The sequence below is a fragment of the Balaenoptera physalus genome, assembly GCF_965194825.1.
Source record: "Balaenoptera physalus genome assembly, chromosome: 1".
Taxonomy (NCBI): Eukaryota; Metazoa; Chordata; class Mammalia; order Artiodactyla; family Balaenopteridae; genus Balaenoptera; species Balaenoptera physalus.
In genome coordinates this window covers 34,835,942-34,853,874 of record NC_138882.1, presented here as the reverse complement: position 1 = coordinate 34,853,874, position 17,933 = coordinate 34,835,942, and the positions used below count along the sequence as shown (strand labels likewise).

The following is a 17,933-nucleotide window of genomic DNA, read 5'->3' as shown; positions in this document are numbered from 1 at the left end:
GCCCCAAAGCTGGCCTCACTCAGGAGATGCGGTTCAAATGTGATAAATTCAGACAACATTATCCCTCACTGGGGGTTCTGGAGGTGGGGGTGGGGGCACAGAGAGGGCTATAGTTAACATTCTCAGCATCCATGATCCCTAAGTATCACTGCCAAGAATGAGGGATGCGGAAGGCAGTGGCTCCGCAGTGCCAGCAGCCCAGACTCACACGGCGGCGGGCGGGCTGCCAGCCCTGACCAGAGCCCAGCCTTCCTCCTCCCACCTCATCTATATGGTGCATCAAGACAGACTCACCGGCTTCTGAGGTGTGAGCCCCGCGCTGAAAAGCTGCAACTCTCCGAGCCCTCAGGCGCCCCTCCCCTCAGCTCAGGCCGGCTGGGGTCCTCCTCCCCACCCCTGGGGCCCCCTTCTGAGCAGCAGGGCTCGGATCTGATGTGGTCTAATCAGTCATCTCTCCAGCTGGCAGGTCCCTGGCGCAGGGAGAGGATGCTGTTATGGTGACTGCAGAATCCAGTGTCTTTCCCAGGCAGAAGCAGCTGGGCATGCTCCATCGTCTCCCGAGGGGATTTCAGGGCCACGTGACTCTCCCTCCCCGAGCTGTCACTTAGGATCAGGAGTAAATAGTCCCCAGAAAGCTTTAACTCCATCCACACCAGCGACAAGCTGTTAACCACCCATGCTGCCTGCCTGAGTGAGAACAGAGAACCTCAGCACAGCCTTCCCGGCCTTCCACCACTGCGACGAGGCTGCCCCCCAAAGGGGATCTGGGCCACCGTCTGTGTAAGCTGCATTTTGCAGTCCTCCCACCAGAGCGCAGGGAGCCAGAAGTTGCCCAGGGGGCTGGCATCTGGGGCCTCACCAGGCCTGCCTGTGGTTGTCTTTTGTCTCCATGGCTGTCTGCCCAAGAGATGGGCACGTCTCTGGGTGTCAGGAGGCCTTGGCCAGAGGCCTAGTGCCCTCACATCCCCCCACCCCACACAGCGAATTTAAAGAAATCATGTTTGAAGCTGACTGGAGTCTGTTACAAGATGTCAGGACCTTCTAGGTCCTCAGCCCAAATTGGTCTCCAATGACCTTGGGCAAGGATGCTGGGGGTACCTGTGTTTTGCATTATTGAGGGTCAGAGGCAGAAAGGAGGGCTTCAGATAATAGGATTTCAGCCCTGTTTCTGCTGTAGGAAAGCCCATGCCATTCAGAGATCTCTTTCTCTCCCTTCTTCTCTCCCTTCCCCCTGCCCCCTCTCGCTCTCTGCCTCAGTTTCCTTCTCTTCACATTTCTGTGGATACTGGAAAGATTCTCTGTGACAATAACTAAGTGCAGGAGAAACACTGAGTTTCACAGCCAGGATCAGAAAGATGGAAAGAAAATGGAGTATTCCCACGGGAGCTTCCAGGCAGGCTCACCGGGTCTCAGTCCTACCTGCCCCTGAGACCCAGAAGCTGGAGACCCCAGTGAGTTCCTGGGGTCACTTCTGAACAAAGAAATATTTCAGTAAGCAGGGGCTAGATAAGGGCAGCTGCCAGCACCCACCCACCTGATTATTAGATCTTTCCTGAATGTTTATTTGAATGAACTTGATTTTTAAAAAATAAGCCTCTCTTCACTTAAATACAACTATTTCCCTTCTCCCTGGGTCTCTTTTAATGTGATCTGAGTGTAAGCATCATTTTCACCAACTGAAGCCTTTATCTTTAAAAAGAATGTACTATGAAAGGTGCAGGAGCACAGAGTTCCTCCCAGGGTCCAGGAGGAGAGAGGGAAGGGGAGTGTTAAGGGGATCTGATCTACACCCCTCTCCCACACACCCCAGAGAGAGCTACTGGAATGACCATCCTTCCCACCCTAGAGCAGGCCAGGCTGGAGCTGGGGATCCCAGGTTAGAGTAGCATGCAATTGCCTGCAGCTGTAGTGGGGAGGGGGATCCCTAGGTCACACCCCACCACGCTGAGATGCTGAGTTCAACCCAGCTGAAGGGGCAGAGAAGTCCTGGAGCCAGGCCCAGTGCAGGCAGCACCGATTAAGCCTAACCCACCTGCCCCAGCTCTCCAGGACTTGGCAAGGCTGCCCAGTACAGGCCGGGGGAGAGCTGGCTCCCAGCCAGACAAAGATATGGGGCTCTGGGGGATCTCTGGCCTCGAAGAGCCAATGGAGTGAAGTAAGGCTGGGGCAAGAGAGTACAGCATCCAGGAGGGGACAGAGAAGGTGGGAAAGGGGACAAGGACCCCAGCCTCCATCCCACAAAATCTTCAGACAGCTGGAAAGGGCAGGAGACAGACAGACGGGCCTACGGGGAGGGTTTTCTCTCTGGCAGACAGAGGGCAAGGGCTGAAGACAAGTCCCTTGGATCCTCCGAGAGGCCAGAGCCAGAAGTGTTGATGCTTCTGGGAGAGCTGGTGGCTGTGGGGGCATGAGAGGCCAAGGGAAGATGGCTGTGGGAGCAGAGCCTTCGCTTTGGGGAGCGAGGTGGGGGAGATGCTGCAGCAGGAGAGTCTTAGAGGTCCAACAAGGATGGGTGAGGTGAAGCTGAGAAAATAGTTTACCTTCGCCAAATCTAAATTCTCTTTCTGTTAACCCAGCAGAGGAGAAGCAAGACTTATCTGAGAGACTCAGGTGGGGAGGGTGTGAGGAGGGGGTGTGAGGGAGAATATTCCAAAGAAAGTGCCTCTATGACTCTGCCCATTCTCTGCTCTGGAATCCATGGCCTCCAGCACTTGGAAAAGAAAGTGTAAAACTCTCAGTCAGGGATTCACAGTCTCTAAACACTCGGGTCGGGTCCGCCCTGCTTTCAAGTGTCATCGCCACCCCTCACCACACAGTCTTGGTGGCCACTAAATTGATTGATTCATTACCCCTCAAATATGCCCTGCCCTTTCCTCACTGGCCACGTCCAGATGGCTCTCTTCCTGCAAGAAGGTACCAGTTGGGGAGCAGAAAAAGGAGCCCCATATGATGAGTTATCTTTCAGGACCTACCTGAGTTTGAGCCCTAGCTCCATCCCCTACCAGCTGAGGGAGTTTGAACAAGCTACCTGACTGTTGAGCCTCAGTTTTCCTCATCTGCAAATGGGGCTTCTCTGCCCTGAGCCACATACCATGCACCACCTTTCTCTTCATCTGTCTCATGCTTTACTGTTCTGGGGTATTATTTGCCTTTCTGAAAGCAGAGCCAGTCGGGTCACTAATTAGCAGATTTACTGCCCTGGGACCTCTCTCCTTTGTCTTGTCTGCCCTTTGGAGACAACAGGACAGCTCTTGAAGCTCCACCGTACTTCCTGGGACACTGCCTCCTTTCGGGTCCTACGGGTTGGGGTCTATATTGATGACTCACGGTGACCCAGCCCTCGAGTCCTGGGGGCAGAGCCCTGGGCTCCTGCACGCCTACCCCCCACAGACCCTGGCAAAGCGCTGAGCCACTCCCGACTGAGCGGAGGCACAGGTGCAGAGAACCCATTCTGGCCCCTTCTTGGAGGAAGTATTCAGACAAGAACAAGGAAGTGACAGCGGCGGGGTGGGACTCCCTGAGATGGAGGAGGTGCCAGGCCAGGCTGGCATGGCCCATGGGGGCACCGTACCAGTGGGGCGGAGCAGTGGGGCCCAGATTGGGAGCAAGGGTTATCAGGGGTGTGGTTCTGCAGAAAGCGTCCCTGCCTTATCACTCTCTTTGCCAACTGAAGAGAAACGCACTCTTGGAGACAGAATTGGCAAGCTCCATAGCTGGCTGCTTTAGCAGGAAGCAGGGGAAGGAGTCAGGGGCCAGAGAAAATCAGGGATGGGTGTTACATAGCCAGATCTTTAAGCATCAGAAAGAAGTCTACCAGACCCACAGTGGTTGAGATGTGGCAGAGGATGGTCAAGATGGCCCTATCGGCTCTGGAAGGACCCACCCAATCAGCCTGAGGAGTCACCACTGAGCCGACCCTTCAGAGGCCTTAGTGGGGCCAGTCATGTGTGCTTTGGTGTCCTCTAGTGGACATATGTGGTACATGCATACAGGCTTGCAATGGGTTTTACCCACATTTTAACCCTTTGCTTTTTCTCTTCTTCCTGCACCACCCTTTCTGGTAAAGGACCCCTTTAAAACTGCAGGCAGGCTTGAGCAATGACATCAGTTGTGGAAACATGAGAATCACCTCCCAAGCACTATGAAGGAAAGAGTTTATCGACACACAATCATCATACTTGTCTGATCCCAGGCAAATATCAGTATTTGCTCATTGAAATTTGACTCAACCACACAAGAAGGAGAAGGAGAAGGAGGAGAAGGAAAAGGAGAAGGAGGAGAAGGAGAAGGAGAAGAAGAAGAAGGAGAAAACCAGCTTCCCAAGTTATATATCTGACTTTTATTATTACCTCTTGGGATCCATGTCTGAGGTCCTCAGTTTCTAACTCACCCACCAACCGAATGTCATAAACCTTTGTAAGGAATTGATTGTACAGGGAACTGTGAAAATAAGGAGAGTGGGCCAGAATCATTCATTCATTCACTCACTCACTCATTCAGTCAGGGGTTATTGATGCCCCCCCTTGTCCAAGCAAGGCACCGAGGATGCTGGATGCAGCTGTGGCATTATGCTAAGAGCCCAGCCTATGAAATCAGGCAGACGTGAGGCTGAATCCCAGCTTTGCTTTCTATAAGCTTCATGACATTGAACAAGTATTTACTCAGTTTCGGTTTTTTCCTTACTTTCTCAAACAGTTAGAGATGACAGTACCTCCCTCATAAAGCCGTTCGAGGATTGAATGAGTTGTAAATGTAGTAAAGCACTCAGCTCTGAGAGTGGCCACAGCTGCTCCTGGTGTACAGAGTGGCCACCAAATCTGGGAATGATGCGAATGTATGATAGGATAGCTGACATTTCATCACAATACAAAATGAAGTCATACTGTCTATGTTTCCAGACCTAACAGCTACCTTATGTCACCTCTGCCCTTGATGAGTTTTCATTCTAGACCAGTAGTTCTCAAAGTGTGGTCCCCAGAGCAGCAGCAGCAGCGTAACCTGGGAACCTGTTAGAGATGCAAAGTCTCAGACCCTCTGAATCAGAAACTCTATGGCTGAGGCCAAGCAATCTGTTTTGACAAGCCCTCCAGGTGATTTTGATGCACACTTAAGTTTGTGAACCACTGATCTAGGGAAAATGACACATGTGTAAACAAACAATTACAATACAGGTGGGCTCTCCTGAACAAGTGACACAATGAGCAGAGCCTTGAAGGAAGAGCAAGTGTTCACAGGTGGACACAAGCCATATTAGAGGAGGGATTCCACTAAGAAAGGCTGGGGGCATGGAATGGAGGTGTGTGTTAAGGGAACCACAAGCGATTTAGTCTATCAAAATGGGGTGTCAAGGGAGGCTGGAGAAGGGGGGCCGGAGCCAGATTACAAAGCCCTTTCAAATGCCTGAGTAAGGAATTTAGATTTTATCCTATAACTGATGGGAAGCATGAAAGGTGTCTAAAGGAGAATGATATGACCAAATTTGCATTGTAGAAAAAAGCACTCTTGGAATTTCCCTGGTGGTCCAGTGGGTAAGACTTCGCGCTCCCGATGCAGGGTGCCTGGGTTTCATCCCTGGTCAGGGAACTAGATCCCTCTTGCATGCCGAAACTAACACCTGGTGCAGCCAAAATGAAAGAAAGAAAGAGAGAGAGAGAGAGAGAGAGAGAGGGAGATGGGGGGCGGGGGAGAGAGGAGAGAGAGAGAAATAAAGAGCGAGAGAAAAAGAAAGAGAAAGAAAGAAAGAGAGAGAAAAAGAAAGAAAAAAGCACTCTTGCAAGCAGTATGGCCTGGAGGCAGGAAGATGAGTTGGAAAGCTGCAGAATGAGCCAGGTGAGAGCCCATGTGGGCATGAACTTGGGTGGTGGCCATGAACTTGGGTGGTGGCCATGGGGATGATGAGAAGTGGGTGGGTTGAGAGATATTTAGGAGGAAAATTGACAGGACCTATGGGGGAGGGGCCTGAAGGTTCTGCTTTGGTGGCACTTCTGACAAAGATGGAACCGGTGTTGGTGATGGGAAGGCAATGAGTTCAGGACTGGAAAGGGTGAATTGGGGGTGCTGAGGAGAATGCTCTGGGCTGGTAGAGAGGAATTAATTATGCCTCTATTGTTTATCTCCCAACATTTTTCATTTATTCATTCATTGCACCAAATATTGGGTTCCTATCTTGTGCCAGAAAGGTTCCAGGACAGAGTAGAACACAAAATAGCCAGAATCTGCTCTCAGGGCTGACACAGCAGTGGGGGACACCAACAATTAAATAAGTAAAGGAATACATAAACAAAAACTTTCAGGTAGCGGTAGGTGCTATGAAGAAAAATAAGGGGGACTAAGGAGGAGCAGGAGGGAACTTCAGAAGGCTCATCAGGAAAGGTCCACTGAGAAGATGACACGAGCTCAATGTTAAGTAGGAGCCAGATGTACAAAATAGGAGGAGAGTGCACCCAGGCAGAGGGAACAGCAAATGCAAAGGTCCTGAGGTAAAAGTGAGTTTGGCCTGATGGAGAAGAAAGATGAAAGTCAGCACAGCTGCCCAGTTGTGGGAGATGAGGGCAGTGAGGGGAGCAAGGCCAGACCATAGTAGTTTTTAAAGACTGATGAGATGAGGTAATACATGTGAAAGTTCAGGACTTCCTGGCAGTCCAGTGGTTAAGACTCCGTGCTTCCATTGCAGGGGGCATGGGTTCCATCCCTGGTCGGGGAATTAAGATCCTGCATGACATGCAGCCAAAAAAAAAATACATGTGCAAGTGCTTCATAAGGGACTTCCCCGGTGGCGCAGTGGTTAAAAATCCGCCTGCCAATGCAGGGGACACGGGTTTGAGCCCTGGTCCAGGAAGATCCCACATGTCGCGGAGCAACTAAGCCCATGCGCCACAACTACTGAGCCTGAGCTCTAGAGCCTGCGAGCCACAACTACTGAAGCCCGCGTGCCACAACTACTGAACCACAATTACTGAAGCTCACGCGCCTAGAGCCCGTGCTCTGCAACAAGAGAAGCCACCACAATGAGAAGCCCGTGTACTGCAACGAACTGTAGCCCCCGCTCACCACAGCTAGAGAAAGCCCGCACGCAGCAACAAAGACCTAACACAGCCATAAATAAATAAATAAATAAATAAATAAATAAATAAATAAATAAGAAAGTGCTTCATAAATGATCTCAAGAACCAGGCATACATAAAGGAATACTAAGGTGGTATCTTCAAGGAGAAAAGAAGTAAGTCTTAACTGAAGCAAGGAGTTGGCTCAATTTCAGGAAAAGCCCAGGCTATAAGAGCCATGTCATATCAAAACAACTTCCAAAATGGATAATTTGTCCATTTTTTGTTGTTGTTTTTGTTTAAGAATATGGTTAACAGCCGAGGTGATGTAAGTGCTGACTGGTCTTGAGGTGGGAGATGGAAAGAGGACCTCTCATAGCACAGACAAGGAAGGCGAGGAGGAAGGGAGGGCGGGAAGGAGGTTCTCCCTCGCTGGCTGGGTGAGGGCTCCCTCTGCCGGCCCCAGTGTTTGTGCAGCTGCTCTCCACCAGCCCTGCAGGCCTGAGCACGCCTGCCTCACCCGTGGGAACAAAGCCAGGACCCAGCCCGGTTGGAGGGTGGAGAGACCCAGGCCAAGGCAGAGGGAAATAAGTCCAGCTGGGTAGATGTGGAGCACCCCAGCCCAAAGAGCTGCCTTCTGCTTCCACGGTTACATCCAGGCAGCTTTCCCAGGTGCACCTTAAGTTGCTGAGAACACGAGCTACCCCAGCCAACAGAGGGCTCTGACCAAACCCCGAGGGGAACACAGAGCCCAGACACACACCCGCCACCCCCAGGATGGCAAATGCCCCCATCCAGGAGGGCAAGAGTGACGTTGTCCACCTTGCCACCACCTGACCTGCCTGGCTCACACCTTCCCTCCAACCAGTTCCACTTCCCACCTCTCATGACACACCGTGCTTCATCTCCTTCCTCTAAACTTTTGTCCTGAGTGTCTAGAACAGCCTCTTTCTTCTACTCTGTCCCTCCCACCCACATTGCCCAGCCCAGAGCTCCACTCACCCCTCCCCACCCCACCCCATCTCAGAAAAATTCCCATGACTGACACTGGCTCTCTTGGACGAACATACACACACACACACACACACACACACACACACACACACACACACACACACACCCTGGGCTTTATCTGCAGTGCTCACTTGGAAGCTTTGACATCTCCTGGCCATTCACAGACCCCAGCAAGGCCTCCAGCAAGACCCTTTAACTATCTCCCTGCCCAAGGAGGCATCAGGTACAAGGACAAAAGTAGAACCAACAGCAAGACCAGAAAGAAACTCCATTTTACTCACTTGATGAAATACACAGCTCCTTCCTGGGTGGAATCCATCTCCCAGCCCTTGGGCAAACCTGTGAGGAAGCAAGATCACAAAATCACCCTCTCTTCCACAAGCCCAATCTGCACTCTGGAAGGATGGGGGCCAGGAGAACTAGGAAAATTCATAGATAAGCCAGCAGTGTTCAAACCAACAATTTCATCCTTTTCCGTCCACTGTTTCTATCAATCTGTGTTTCCAGCAAGTAAGAAAGATGGCAGTGGAGGAGACATCCCCCATCAATGAGCAGTAAAGTGACCAAAGAGATCACTGCTTTGCAGGCTTTGCTCATTTATTCAACAAACTTTTATTGAGCATCTACTCTGTGCCAGGCCCTGTGCTGGCCCCCAGGGATATAGCAGTGAATGCATAGATGATTGCCCTGGAAGGGTCCTCAGGATCACCCCTGCTAATGTCACAGAAACGGAAGCTGGAGCCAAGGGTGGGTCACTTGCCCCAGACCTTATGGATAATTAGCACCCAAGATTAGACCAGGACTAGAGTCTTCAAATCCCAGACCAGTGTTATTACCTCCAGATTCTGCTGCTTCTGGACAAGACACCAAGGACCAGAAAATCAGTCCCAGAAAAAATGAAGAGACTTTAAAAATATTTTTCTTAATACTACCTCCGAAAAAATTTATCCATGAAAATGCTCAGAATGGAGAATCACTGACTTGCAAAACAAGAGAGGACTGAGTAGCCAAAGAATCTGACCTTGGCTCGGAAGCGCCTAGGCAGTCCTCCAGGTGGGCGCAGCCCCTGCTGGACAGCTCCAGAGAGACACAGCCCCTCCTTCTCCAAAGAGCACGCTGTTAGCCTCCACCTCTGCCCACCCTCCCAAGACAGCCACCCTGGCAGAGTCCTGCCTCCCTGGCAAACCCGAGGGAGAGGAGGAGGGGTCTTCTGAGAAACCCGAGAGAATCCAGTGTCAGAGGTGGGGACAGGCAGGGTACTGGTAGAGATCGTTCCTTTGGGGGTGCAAAAGCCCTGTGGCTGACACATTACAAAACAGGTGCGGATTCTCTCAACAATCACTGTCACTTTTCTGATCAGTTCAAAAGTTTACCTTGTGTACGAGGTTTTATAAAATACGGCTATTCACTGCTGGTCTGAATCTCTCCTGCCATGTTATCAGCTGCCTTAGGGTACAAGCTGCTGGAAAGCAGGGCTTGGGCTCTACAGAGTGGTGGCTCAGTTTTTGTTAACTCATTTCACTCACCCCTATGTATCAAGGGTATGTATTTCCATACTTGCTGCTGCTTCAATGCAGCAGGGCAGCCAGCGGGCCCACCTCCCTCTCAGGACTTGGTCCATAGAAATCATAACACCAGCTGTCACTTAGTGAGAGCTTCCTTCCTCTAAGGTACACATTTCACCACTACTAGCATATTTAATCTGCACAGCAACATTATACAATAGGCGTCAGCCCAAACATTTTTACAGATGAGGAAACTGAGACCCAGAGAGGTCAATCAACTTGCTTAAGGTCACACAGGAAGTGTCTGGGCCAGGATGTGAGTCTGGTCTGCTGCCTCCAAAGCTCACATTCTTTCCTCTGTGCTGCCCCATAAATGCTACTTGTTCCCCTCTGTCCCTGTGCGAGGATGCTCCCATTCAGAAGGGCGTGGGTTGGCAGCCTCCCCAAATAGAGGGATCCCCACTGGGTCAGAACCATAAATAATCCTGCCAGTGTGATGTGCCTGGGAAAGAGGCCAGCGTGGATTATGTCCCCTGCCATTTCCAGCAACTTCCCTCCACACTGCCCTCTCTGCCCGGGCAACACCAAGAGTGCTTATATTCCTGTCCAGGCGGAGTGCCCGCTAAGGCAGCTGCCCTCCCAGCAAGCTTCAGGGGCATCTTAACCCCTTCCCAGCCTTGGACAACCAGTTAGCTGCAGGCAAAAATGAAAGAATTGACTCACAGACTTGCATGCATCCTCTAGCCTTACCTAGGGTCATGGTGAGCTGGAAGCACTCAAACTGCAAACAGCCAACACCAACCCAGAAGAAGAAAACAGCCCCAGCCCTGGGGTCAGGAATTTACTTCAAGTCAAAAATACAATAGTGACAATAACAATAGCAGTCACCACTGTTGACAGTGACTCTGTTGCCTAATCTGTGCTACAACCTTTTGAGATTCATAATCCTATCCCCATTTTACGGATTAATAAGCTGAGTCCCAGAGTTAAACCACTTGCTCAAGACCACACTAATAGAAAGTTGAGCCAAGATTTGAGCTCAGGTCTCTCTGTCTCTAGAACTTACGCATTTAACCCCAACGCTGCTTTGCTTATTAACTGAGTGGCCTTGAGCCAGGCACTTGCTCTCTGCTCTTCCATTTCCCTACCTTTAAAATGAAGGAGTCAGACTCCATGATCCCTGAAGTCCCTTCTGGCTCTAGAACCACAATGATTCTAGTTCCGAATCTAAAAGAAAGTAGGCTCTGGGCAAGTCAACACCTTGACCCAGCGTGTCCATGAGTGACCAGGACTCTGTGTGGTTGGGTGAAGGGCTGGAAAGCCAGAGGGGTAGGGGGTTTCCAACGCTGTCGCTCCCACCCCTCCCCTTATTGGTCTATAGTGGCATCCCGAAGAGGAGGATGGATTGTTCACTTGAAGTACCCCAGGCCTTCTGACTCTTGGTGTCTCCACCTCTTCAATTTAGAATGAAATCATCTTTGCCTGGAGGGGTCCTATCTTCCCCACTAGGCTGGGAGGTCCCTGAAGGCTAGTAATGGAGTCTTCTTCATAGTAAGCAATCAATGTTGGCCCTGTCCCCTTTTCTTTCATGTTCCCCTCAATGTGAAGCAGTCCCTGCTAGTCATGTGGGATTATTTAAAGTTAATTTAATTTAAATAAAAAATTCAGTTCCTAGGTCACACTAATCACATTTAAATTGCTCAGTAACCCCATGTGGCTCATGGCGACTGTACTGGGCAGCACAGAAAGAGAACATTTCCATCATGGCATAAAGTTCTATGGTACCGCACTGGGGGCTAGGGTTCTGCCCAGTTCGCGAGCTCTCAGGATGGAAGGGATTTTCTGAATGGGCAGGTGGATGAGAGAGGAGTAAACTCTTTCTCCTCAAAGGTCAGTCCCAGATACTAGTCATGGGGCTGGAAGTTTGCAAAGACCTCAAGGTGAGCATCAACCCTCCTGCAAAATCCCCCACGTGGTGGGTCAAATGCTCAGCTGAGTCTGTCCATGGAGAAAGGAAAAGTCAGAAGCAAAGTCAGGGTAGGGGGTTCCCACAGCCACCTCAAGCCATTGCTCCTCATGGATTGCAAAGGCAGGGACAGATGAGATCCTTACCTGGGCTGGAGGAGTGTCCGCTCTGGATGGGTGATTCTGTACCAGGGTGCACCCAGCTGGTTGACTTTTCCTCATCACTAGAGAAGACCAGAAAGAACATGTCAGATACAAAAGAGGCTTCCCTGAGGAGGACACCCATCTCCACATTCACATCAGTACTGACTGTCCGATCCCAGACACCTGACATGGGGGCACCCAGGCTGCCTTCATTCACTCGCATTCACAGAGCATTTACTGAGCAGACTCTGGGGATTCAGAGATGTATAATCCTGGATCCCTGACCTCAAAGAACATCTAACTCACTGGGGAAACAGACATGTAAAAAGATATTTGGAATATGATGTGATAGGAGCTATACAATCCCTACTATAGCTATGCAGAGAGAGCATTTCACCATCAGAGAAGGGAGTACTCCCTGGATGGAGTACAGGAGTTAAGGAAGGGGAACAGCATGAAGGCTTCAAGAAGGAGGTGACATTAAAGGTGAATGGTGAAGCCATGTGGGACGTACACGGAAGGTCCTTAACTGGCAGCTTCTCAATGGATAAGAGAAGAGGAGGCTGGGTGAATTGACAGTCCCTGAGTGTCTGCAGGGCTGTATACCATCATTCACAATGGTCCCTCACATTAGGAATATTACAGATTATGAATCTGAGGTTCAGAGAGGTTAAGTAATTTGCCCAAATTCATACAATCAATAAGTGATGAAGCCAGGATTCAGACCTAGATGTGCCCCCCTTAAAAACCAAGCTCTTTTTAACATCTCACTCCCAGCAAGGTGGGCTCCCCAGCAGTGCAGATCCTCTGGGCTCTAGATGCCATGGCAGATGAGTCCATTGACCTTTCCCACCAACCAAGGACACAAATATTTCCTGAGCCAGATGTATGTGGAGGAGAGGACTCCCAGATCACCTGTATCACTCAGGCTTTAGGCTGGGGCCTTGGAGTCCAGGACAGGACTCCACTCAATAATTAATACCTTAATTAATATAATAAACTCCACTAAGAAGGGTGCCACTAAATTTCTACTAAAGTAAGATATACACTAAACTGCACATATTTAAAGTGTACAATTTAATAAGTTTTGACATCATAGTTGTACACCTGTGAAACTATCACCAAAATCAAGATGTGAACCCTCCAGATTTTCTTTGTGCTCCTTTGTAATTCCTGTCTCCTACCCTGCCGGCTCCTATCCTCCCCCACCCCCCGGCAGCAACTGATCTGTTTCCTGTTACTATAGATTTGTTTGCATTTTCTAGAGTTCTTAGAGGTTCATATACGTGGAATCATACAAACTAGGCTTCTTTGTCTGACTCCTTTCCTTCTTTTCTTTCTTCCGTGTGCTAGCACATGTCAGTAGTTCATTCCCTTGCAGGATATACCACATGTGCTCATCCCCTCACCTGCTGATGGACATTTGGGTTGTTTTCAGTTTGGGCCATTACAAATAAAGCTGCTTTGAACACTCGGGTCCAAGTCTTTGTGTGGATTTATGCTTTCTTTTCCCTTGACTCCACTAATTTTCCTCTGAGTTTGAACACCTGCTGCAGGAAGAGCGCTCCCAGATGACCCACCCCTCTGATGAAGAGAGAATAAACAAAGTCACAGGGCTCTGGAGCCATGTGCACCACTGGAGATGACCTGTGGTCTGGGCTTTGGTCCTGGGAGGCAGGGGAAGAGGGAGCCAAGGAAGGGGGCACCTCCTTATACCTCCTCTTCAGCTGCCCTGAGATTTCTGGCCCTGACCCCTTCTTCCTCTCACACTATCGGCTCCTTCAGACTTCACATCTATCTCCACCCCGCCTGGACATCACCGACAATCACAGGGTCACAGAGGTGGGCACAACCCACCATTCCCTCAACTTCCTCTCCCCCAACCTTCCCCCACCCTCCAGTCGTCAGCCCCTGGTGAAAAACAATACAGTCACAGACCATCTCCACTCTAGCTTTGGGCTGGTGGGGAAATTGTGGAACCGGGAGGACTGGGGTCATTGCAAATCCACCAGCTATAATCTTCTTCAGGGGCCCCAATCAGTTGCCATTTGCCAAGTGTTCTAAGGCTTTCCCACCAACCTCAAGTCCCAAGCCTGCCTCTCCTCCCCCCCCCTCACCCATTCTCAATGGATAATCTCATCTCTTAACTCAAGAGAAATAGAAACCATTAGGCAGGTTTCTACCCAATACACTCAACCTCCCCCTCAAACTTATCCATATTTCCACCAATCCTTTAATGCTTGTCTCTACATTGGAGAAAAGGTGGCCTTCTCCCACTGAAGGCTAGGCCCTTTGCGTGGGTCACAGTCTCCATCATCTCCCGTCTTTTCTAGACCCTTTTTCTACTGTGCATCGCAGATTTGCATCTTCAACTTCTCCTCCCTCTCGGGTCCATCACTTTAGCCCCCACTCCTGTTCGTGTGTTCCAGTCTGAACCCTCTATCTCTCTCTTAATGCCGTCCCCCCTTCTAGCTTTCTTCTCATGTTCCTCTTCTTACTGACCAAACATCCCTGTTAGAAACTAGTTCCTTCTAACTGTCCCCACTTCCTGGCCTCCCATTCGCCAATCCTCTGCAATCTGGTTTCTGTTCCCAGCCTTCCCCTGAAACCACTTCCCTAGCGGTCATTAAACACCCCCAGTTCCTAAATCCAGTAAACACTTTCCAGTCTTAAGCTCATTTGGCTTTTCCACGGTTGACCATCCCTTCCTTCTTAACATCTCTCTTCCTTGCCATCTGGGGGGCACGCTACCCTGGCCGTGGTGCTGCCCACCTCCACACCCTGGGTCTCCTCCAGCCTGGCCTCTCTTCCTCTATCCTTTCCTTTAATGCGGTGCTGCCTGGGGACCCTCCTGTCTTCTCCCTCACACACTCCGGGGTGGTCCCAGCTCTACATGAAGACAGCCCAGGCCTCTCTCTTCAACCTCTATCCTGTACACCCAGCGCCTGTGGGACATCACTTCCTGAATGTCCCATGGGGACCTCAAAATCAATATTTCCCGGCTGGACCTGTACTTTCCCTAAAGTCTGTTCCTCTTCCCATACTCCTGATTTCTATCAAACTCAAGTTAAAAATTTTAAGATTTATCTTCAGCTCTTCCCCCTCTCACCCCTCGTTCCCCAACATTCAGGGAGTAAATGGAAACTCTCAATTCTATGCCTAAAGATTTCTCCCACGTCTCCCCGCCCTTCCCCTCTATTCTCGCTGCTTTAATTCAAGTCTTTTGGACTTTGGTGATTGCCTCCTAACTGCTTTCCATACCTCAAGTTTTTCCCCTTGCCTCCCTACTCAGCCCTCAAATCATCGTCCATGCAGCTGCCAGAGAGCTCCTTCTAAAACACAGGTCTAACTATGTCACTCCTCTGTTTAAAATCTCCTTTGGTTTCCCATCACCTACGGGATCAAGTTCGAACGCCTTAGCCTAACACACAAGGCCTCTCCGAAGGTGCCCACTTCCTACCTGTTTTGCCTCACCTTCTGCAGCACCCCAGCCACCTCCCCTCCACCTCTGCTGAACCTCTCAGTGTTCTAGATAACCTGGGCTCCGGCAACCACCAGTGCCCTCCATCCCACAGGCCTCTGCCTCAAGGCCCCTTTCACTCTAGTCTCTCTCCTCCAGAATCAGCTCAAATGTTTCCTCCTCTGGGAGGCCCCCCTCAACTCCTCAGAGCATTAGTTCCTTCTTCCTTATGTTCCTATAGCATCATGCAAATACCTCTGGAATGTATCTTATTATTTCTTAAGTATTTATTTGCGCTTTCTCTCTACCACCTTCAAGGAAAAACCTGTATCTTATTGTTTTTTATCCCAATACCTAACACTGCAGCAGACAAATAGCGGATACTCAATAAATGTCTGTGGAATGAAAGACAAAAAGAAGCTGGAAGGCAAGCAAGAGATTGAGAAGAAAGATGAGAAAAGCCAAATTAACTACTTCGTCAGAATGCCCGAGGAGCTTGTGGAAATCCAGATTCCAAGGCCCACCCCAGAGCTTCTAACTCGGACAGAATCTTTGGAGGCAGGGCTTGGGAATCAGCCTTTTTAACTAAGTTCCTTGGGTGATTCTTATGGATTCTAAAGTCTCAAACCACTGACCAAAGGGACTCCAGTTTAAATCCTGGAGAAGTTCTGTTATTTAAGAATCTGACGTAGGGTCAAGAACTTTAGTGGACTTAATTTCTAAGATAGTATAATTACAACGTCAATTTTGATCACAGTAATGATAACTACAGGAGAAAGGCCTACAGCAAATGTGGAAACAGTAACACCAACAAGAAACCACTGGCTGCCTGCACTCCTGCAAAGGCACTTTGGTACAGGGGGGAAAGCAATGCACTCAATTCAGCGGGGCCCGGGCTTGGTCGGAGCTCTGATTAACAAGTGCTTTTATCTCAGAAAAGTACTCTCAATCTCTGCAGACCTCGCTTCCCGTCTGAAACATGAGGGGGTTGCATCCAAGCCTCCTTTCAGCTCTAATGTTCTGTGAGTGGCTATCTTGAGAAAGGGAAAACCCATCATGTGTGGGTAACAGTTCAAATGCTGTGCTTCTAGACTTGCTATATTATCGGGAAATTTCTATCCTGGCAGAGGAAGCCTATAGTAGAAGCAGGCCAAAATAGCACCAGCGGAGCCACTCTGTTATAATGAGATTATGCCAGAGCCATTTTGGTATATGAAATTAATATAACAGTGCTAATATATTACTGAGAGCAGCAAAGCCTCCCTCTCTCTAAAGAATACTAAATGTACTGTGGGCATCTTATTCCCCTTGACCACAGCCCCATAAAGATGCAGGAGGGAGAGGGGTTGCCATCTAGGGAACCCTGAGTCCTGGGGTGAGGGACCGCAGGGAAGCGGGTGGTAGAGGCAGAGTCTCCTGGTATGTTGTCCCTTAGGCCAAGTCTTCCCGTAGGAAATGGTGGGGGAGTGGACACAAGAAAGAAAGGACTCACCCCTGTCCCTGTCAATGGCCAAAGCCGAAAGGAAGGAACTGCAGGCTGGGCACCGGCTCTAGTCATTCTCCTCAGGGTTCCCATCCTGCCTGTGACCAGGGGAGAGGGGAAGGTCTGCACCTGCCCTGCCCTGCCTTTCTAGGTGCAGGGAATGCTGAGCCTCTGCTGGACTTTGACCCACTGGGGAGAAGACGGGAGACACATTCAAACAGGCATCGTGATAAACTTATTAGTCATGCCTGCTGTTCCAGCCACCGCTTACCCCGACCCTCTCCTGCCGGCCCCCAGCCCTGCTGCCTTTCAAGTCAGACAACTTTAAAGAAAAGAGAGAGAGGGAGAGAAGATGAGACAGAGACCCACGTACTTGATGAAGAAGACTCTCCCCCCGCGGTCAACTCCATAGGTCCACCGGCCGGGCAAGTCCAGCCAGTCAATCTCATCGGCCATCTCGGTGTCCCGCAGCCCCTCTCGCTCTCTGCCCACCCGGACGCCGGGCTGGGGGGCGGGGGCCTACCGCGCACCCCCGACTTTCTGCTCCTCCTCCAGGCGGTGATGGGGGAGGGGGTCCGATGCGGTCCAGCCCGGCCCGCGGCGTACCTCCCGGGTGCCTGGCAGGGACTCTGGCCTCTCGCTGAAGGCAGCTGGCCGCCAGCCGGGCAGCAGCGAGCGGAAGACTTAACCCTGGCCGGGCTGAACGAGCTCGGCGTGCGCGGCGGAGCCGGCCCCAGACACCTCCTGCCTCTGGAGTCTGCGCTCCCCTCCGTCTCCTTAACTTAATGTCGGGCAATTAGCGCATGAGTAATTCTGCCGCTCCTCTCGCCGGGACTGCTAACGAGCAGCGCCGAGGGTTCAGTCCCCTCTGCTCCCCGCGGCCGGGCAGCTGGCGGGGCCGAGCGAGCGGGAGCGCGAGCCGGAGGATCCCTCGCCGAAGGGAGCAGGTTGCCGTGTGCGAGCGAGGGTGTTGCCTCCCGCTCCCAGCTCCGAGCCCGCTCTCAACCTCCGGCCGGGCGAGCGGAAGGCGGAGCCCAGCGCCGCTCCAAGGGGACTTCAAAGCCGCGGCCCGGCGGCTCCCCGAGTCCTGACACCGGGCGCGGGGGAACCAGTTTGGCTGAAAGAGCTTTGAATCACGAACCTAAGGGACATGTCCAGCCACTGACCGAAAAAGGGGAAGTGATCAAACCTGGTTCTACTTGGCGGGAGGTTAGTAGAGGAGCACAGGTCAGATGCAGGGAAGGGTGCACGGGTGTGAGTCGCAAGGGGCCCATTTTTGCTAAGATGTCAAACTAATGAGTCAAGCCAGTCCTCACCTT

General features: G+C 50.9%; 1 protein-coding gene across 6 annotated transcripts in view; it reads right to left on the bottom strand.

The window, feature by feature from the left end:
• The window catches only part of PLEKHA6 (pleckstrin homology domain containing A6), a 137,663-nt gene extending 120,039 nt beyond the window's left edge, over positions 1-17,624 (bottom strand). For 2 of the 6 annotated variants that reach the window (XM_082432445.1, XM_082432448.1), the window contains exons 1-3: positions 16,988-17,620; positions 11,675-11,751; positions 8,339-8,396 (exon numbers count right to left, since the gene is read on the bottom strand). In XM_082432445.1, coding sequence (XP_082288571.1) covers positions 8,339-8,396; positions 11,675-11,751; positions 16,988-17,070 — 218 coding nt within the window. In that variant the 5' untranslated portion in view covers positions 17,071-17,620. Of the gene's footprint in view, positions 1-8,338; positions 8,397-11,674; positions 11,752-16,987 lie in introns of all 6 variants that reach the window. The other 4 variants (XM_082432446.1, XM_082432447.1, XM_082432443.1 and 1 more) reach the window with 3 other exon arrangements.
• Positions 17,625-17,933: the final 309 nt, after the last annotated feature.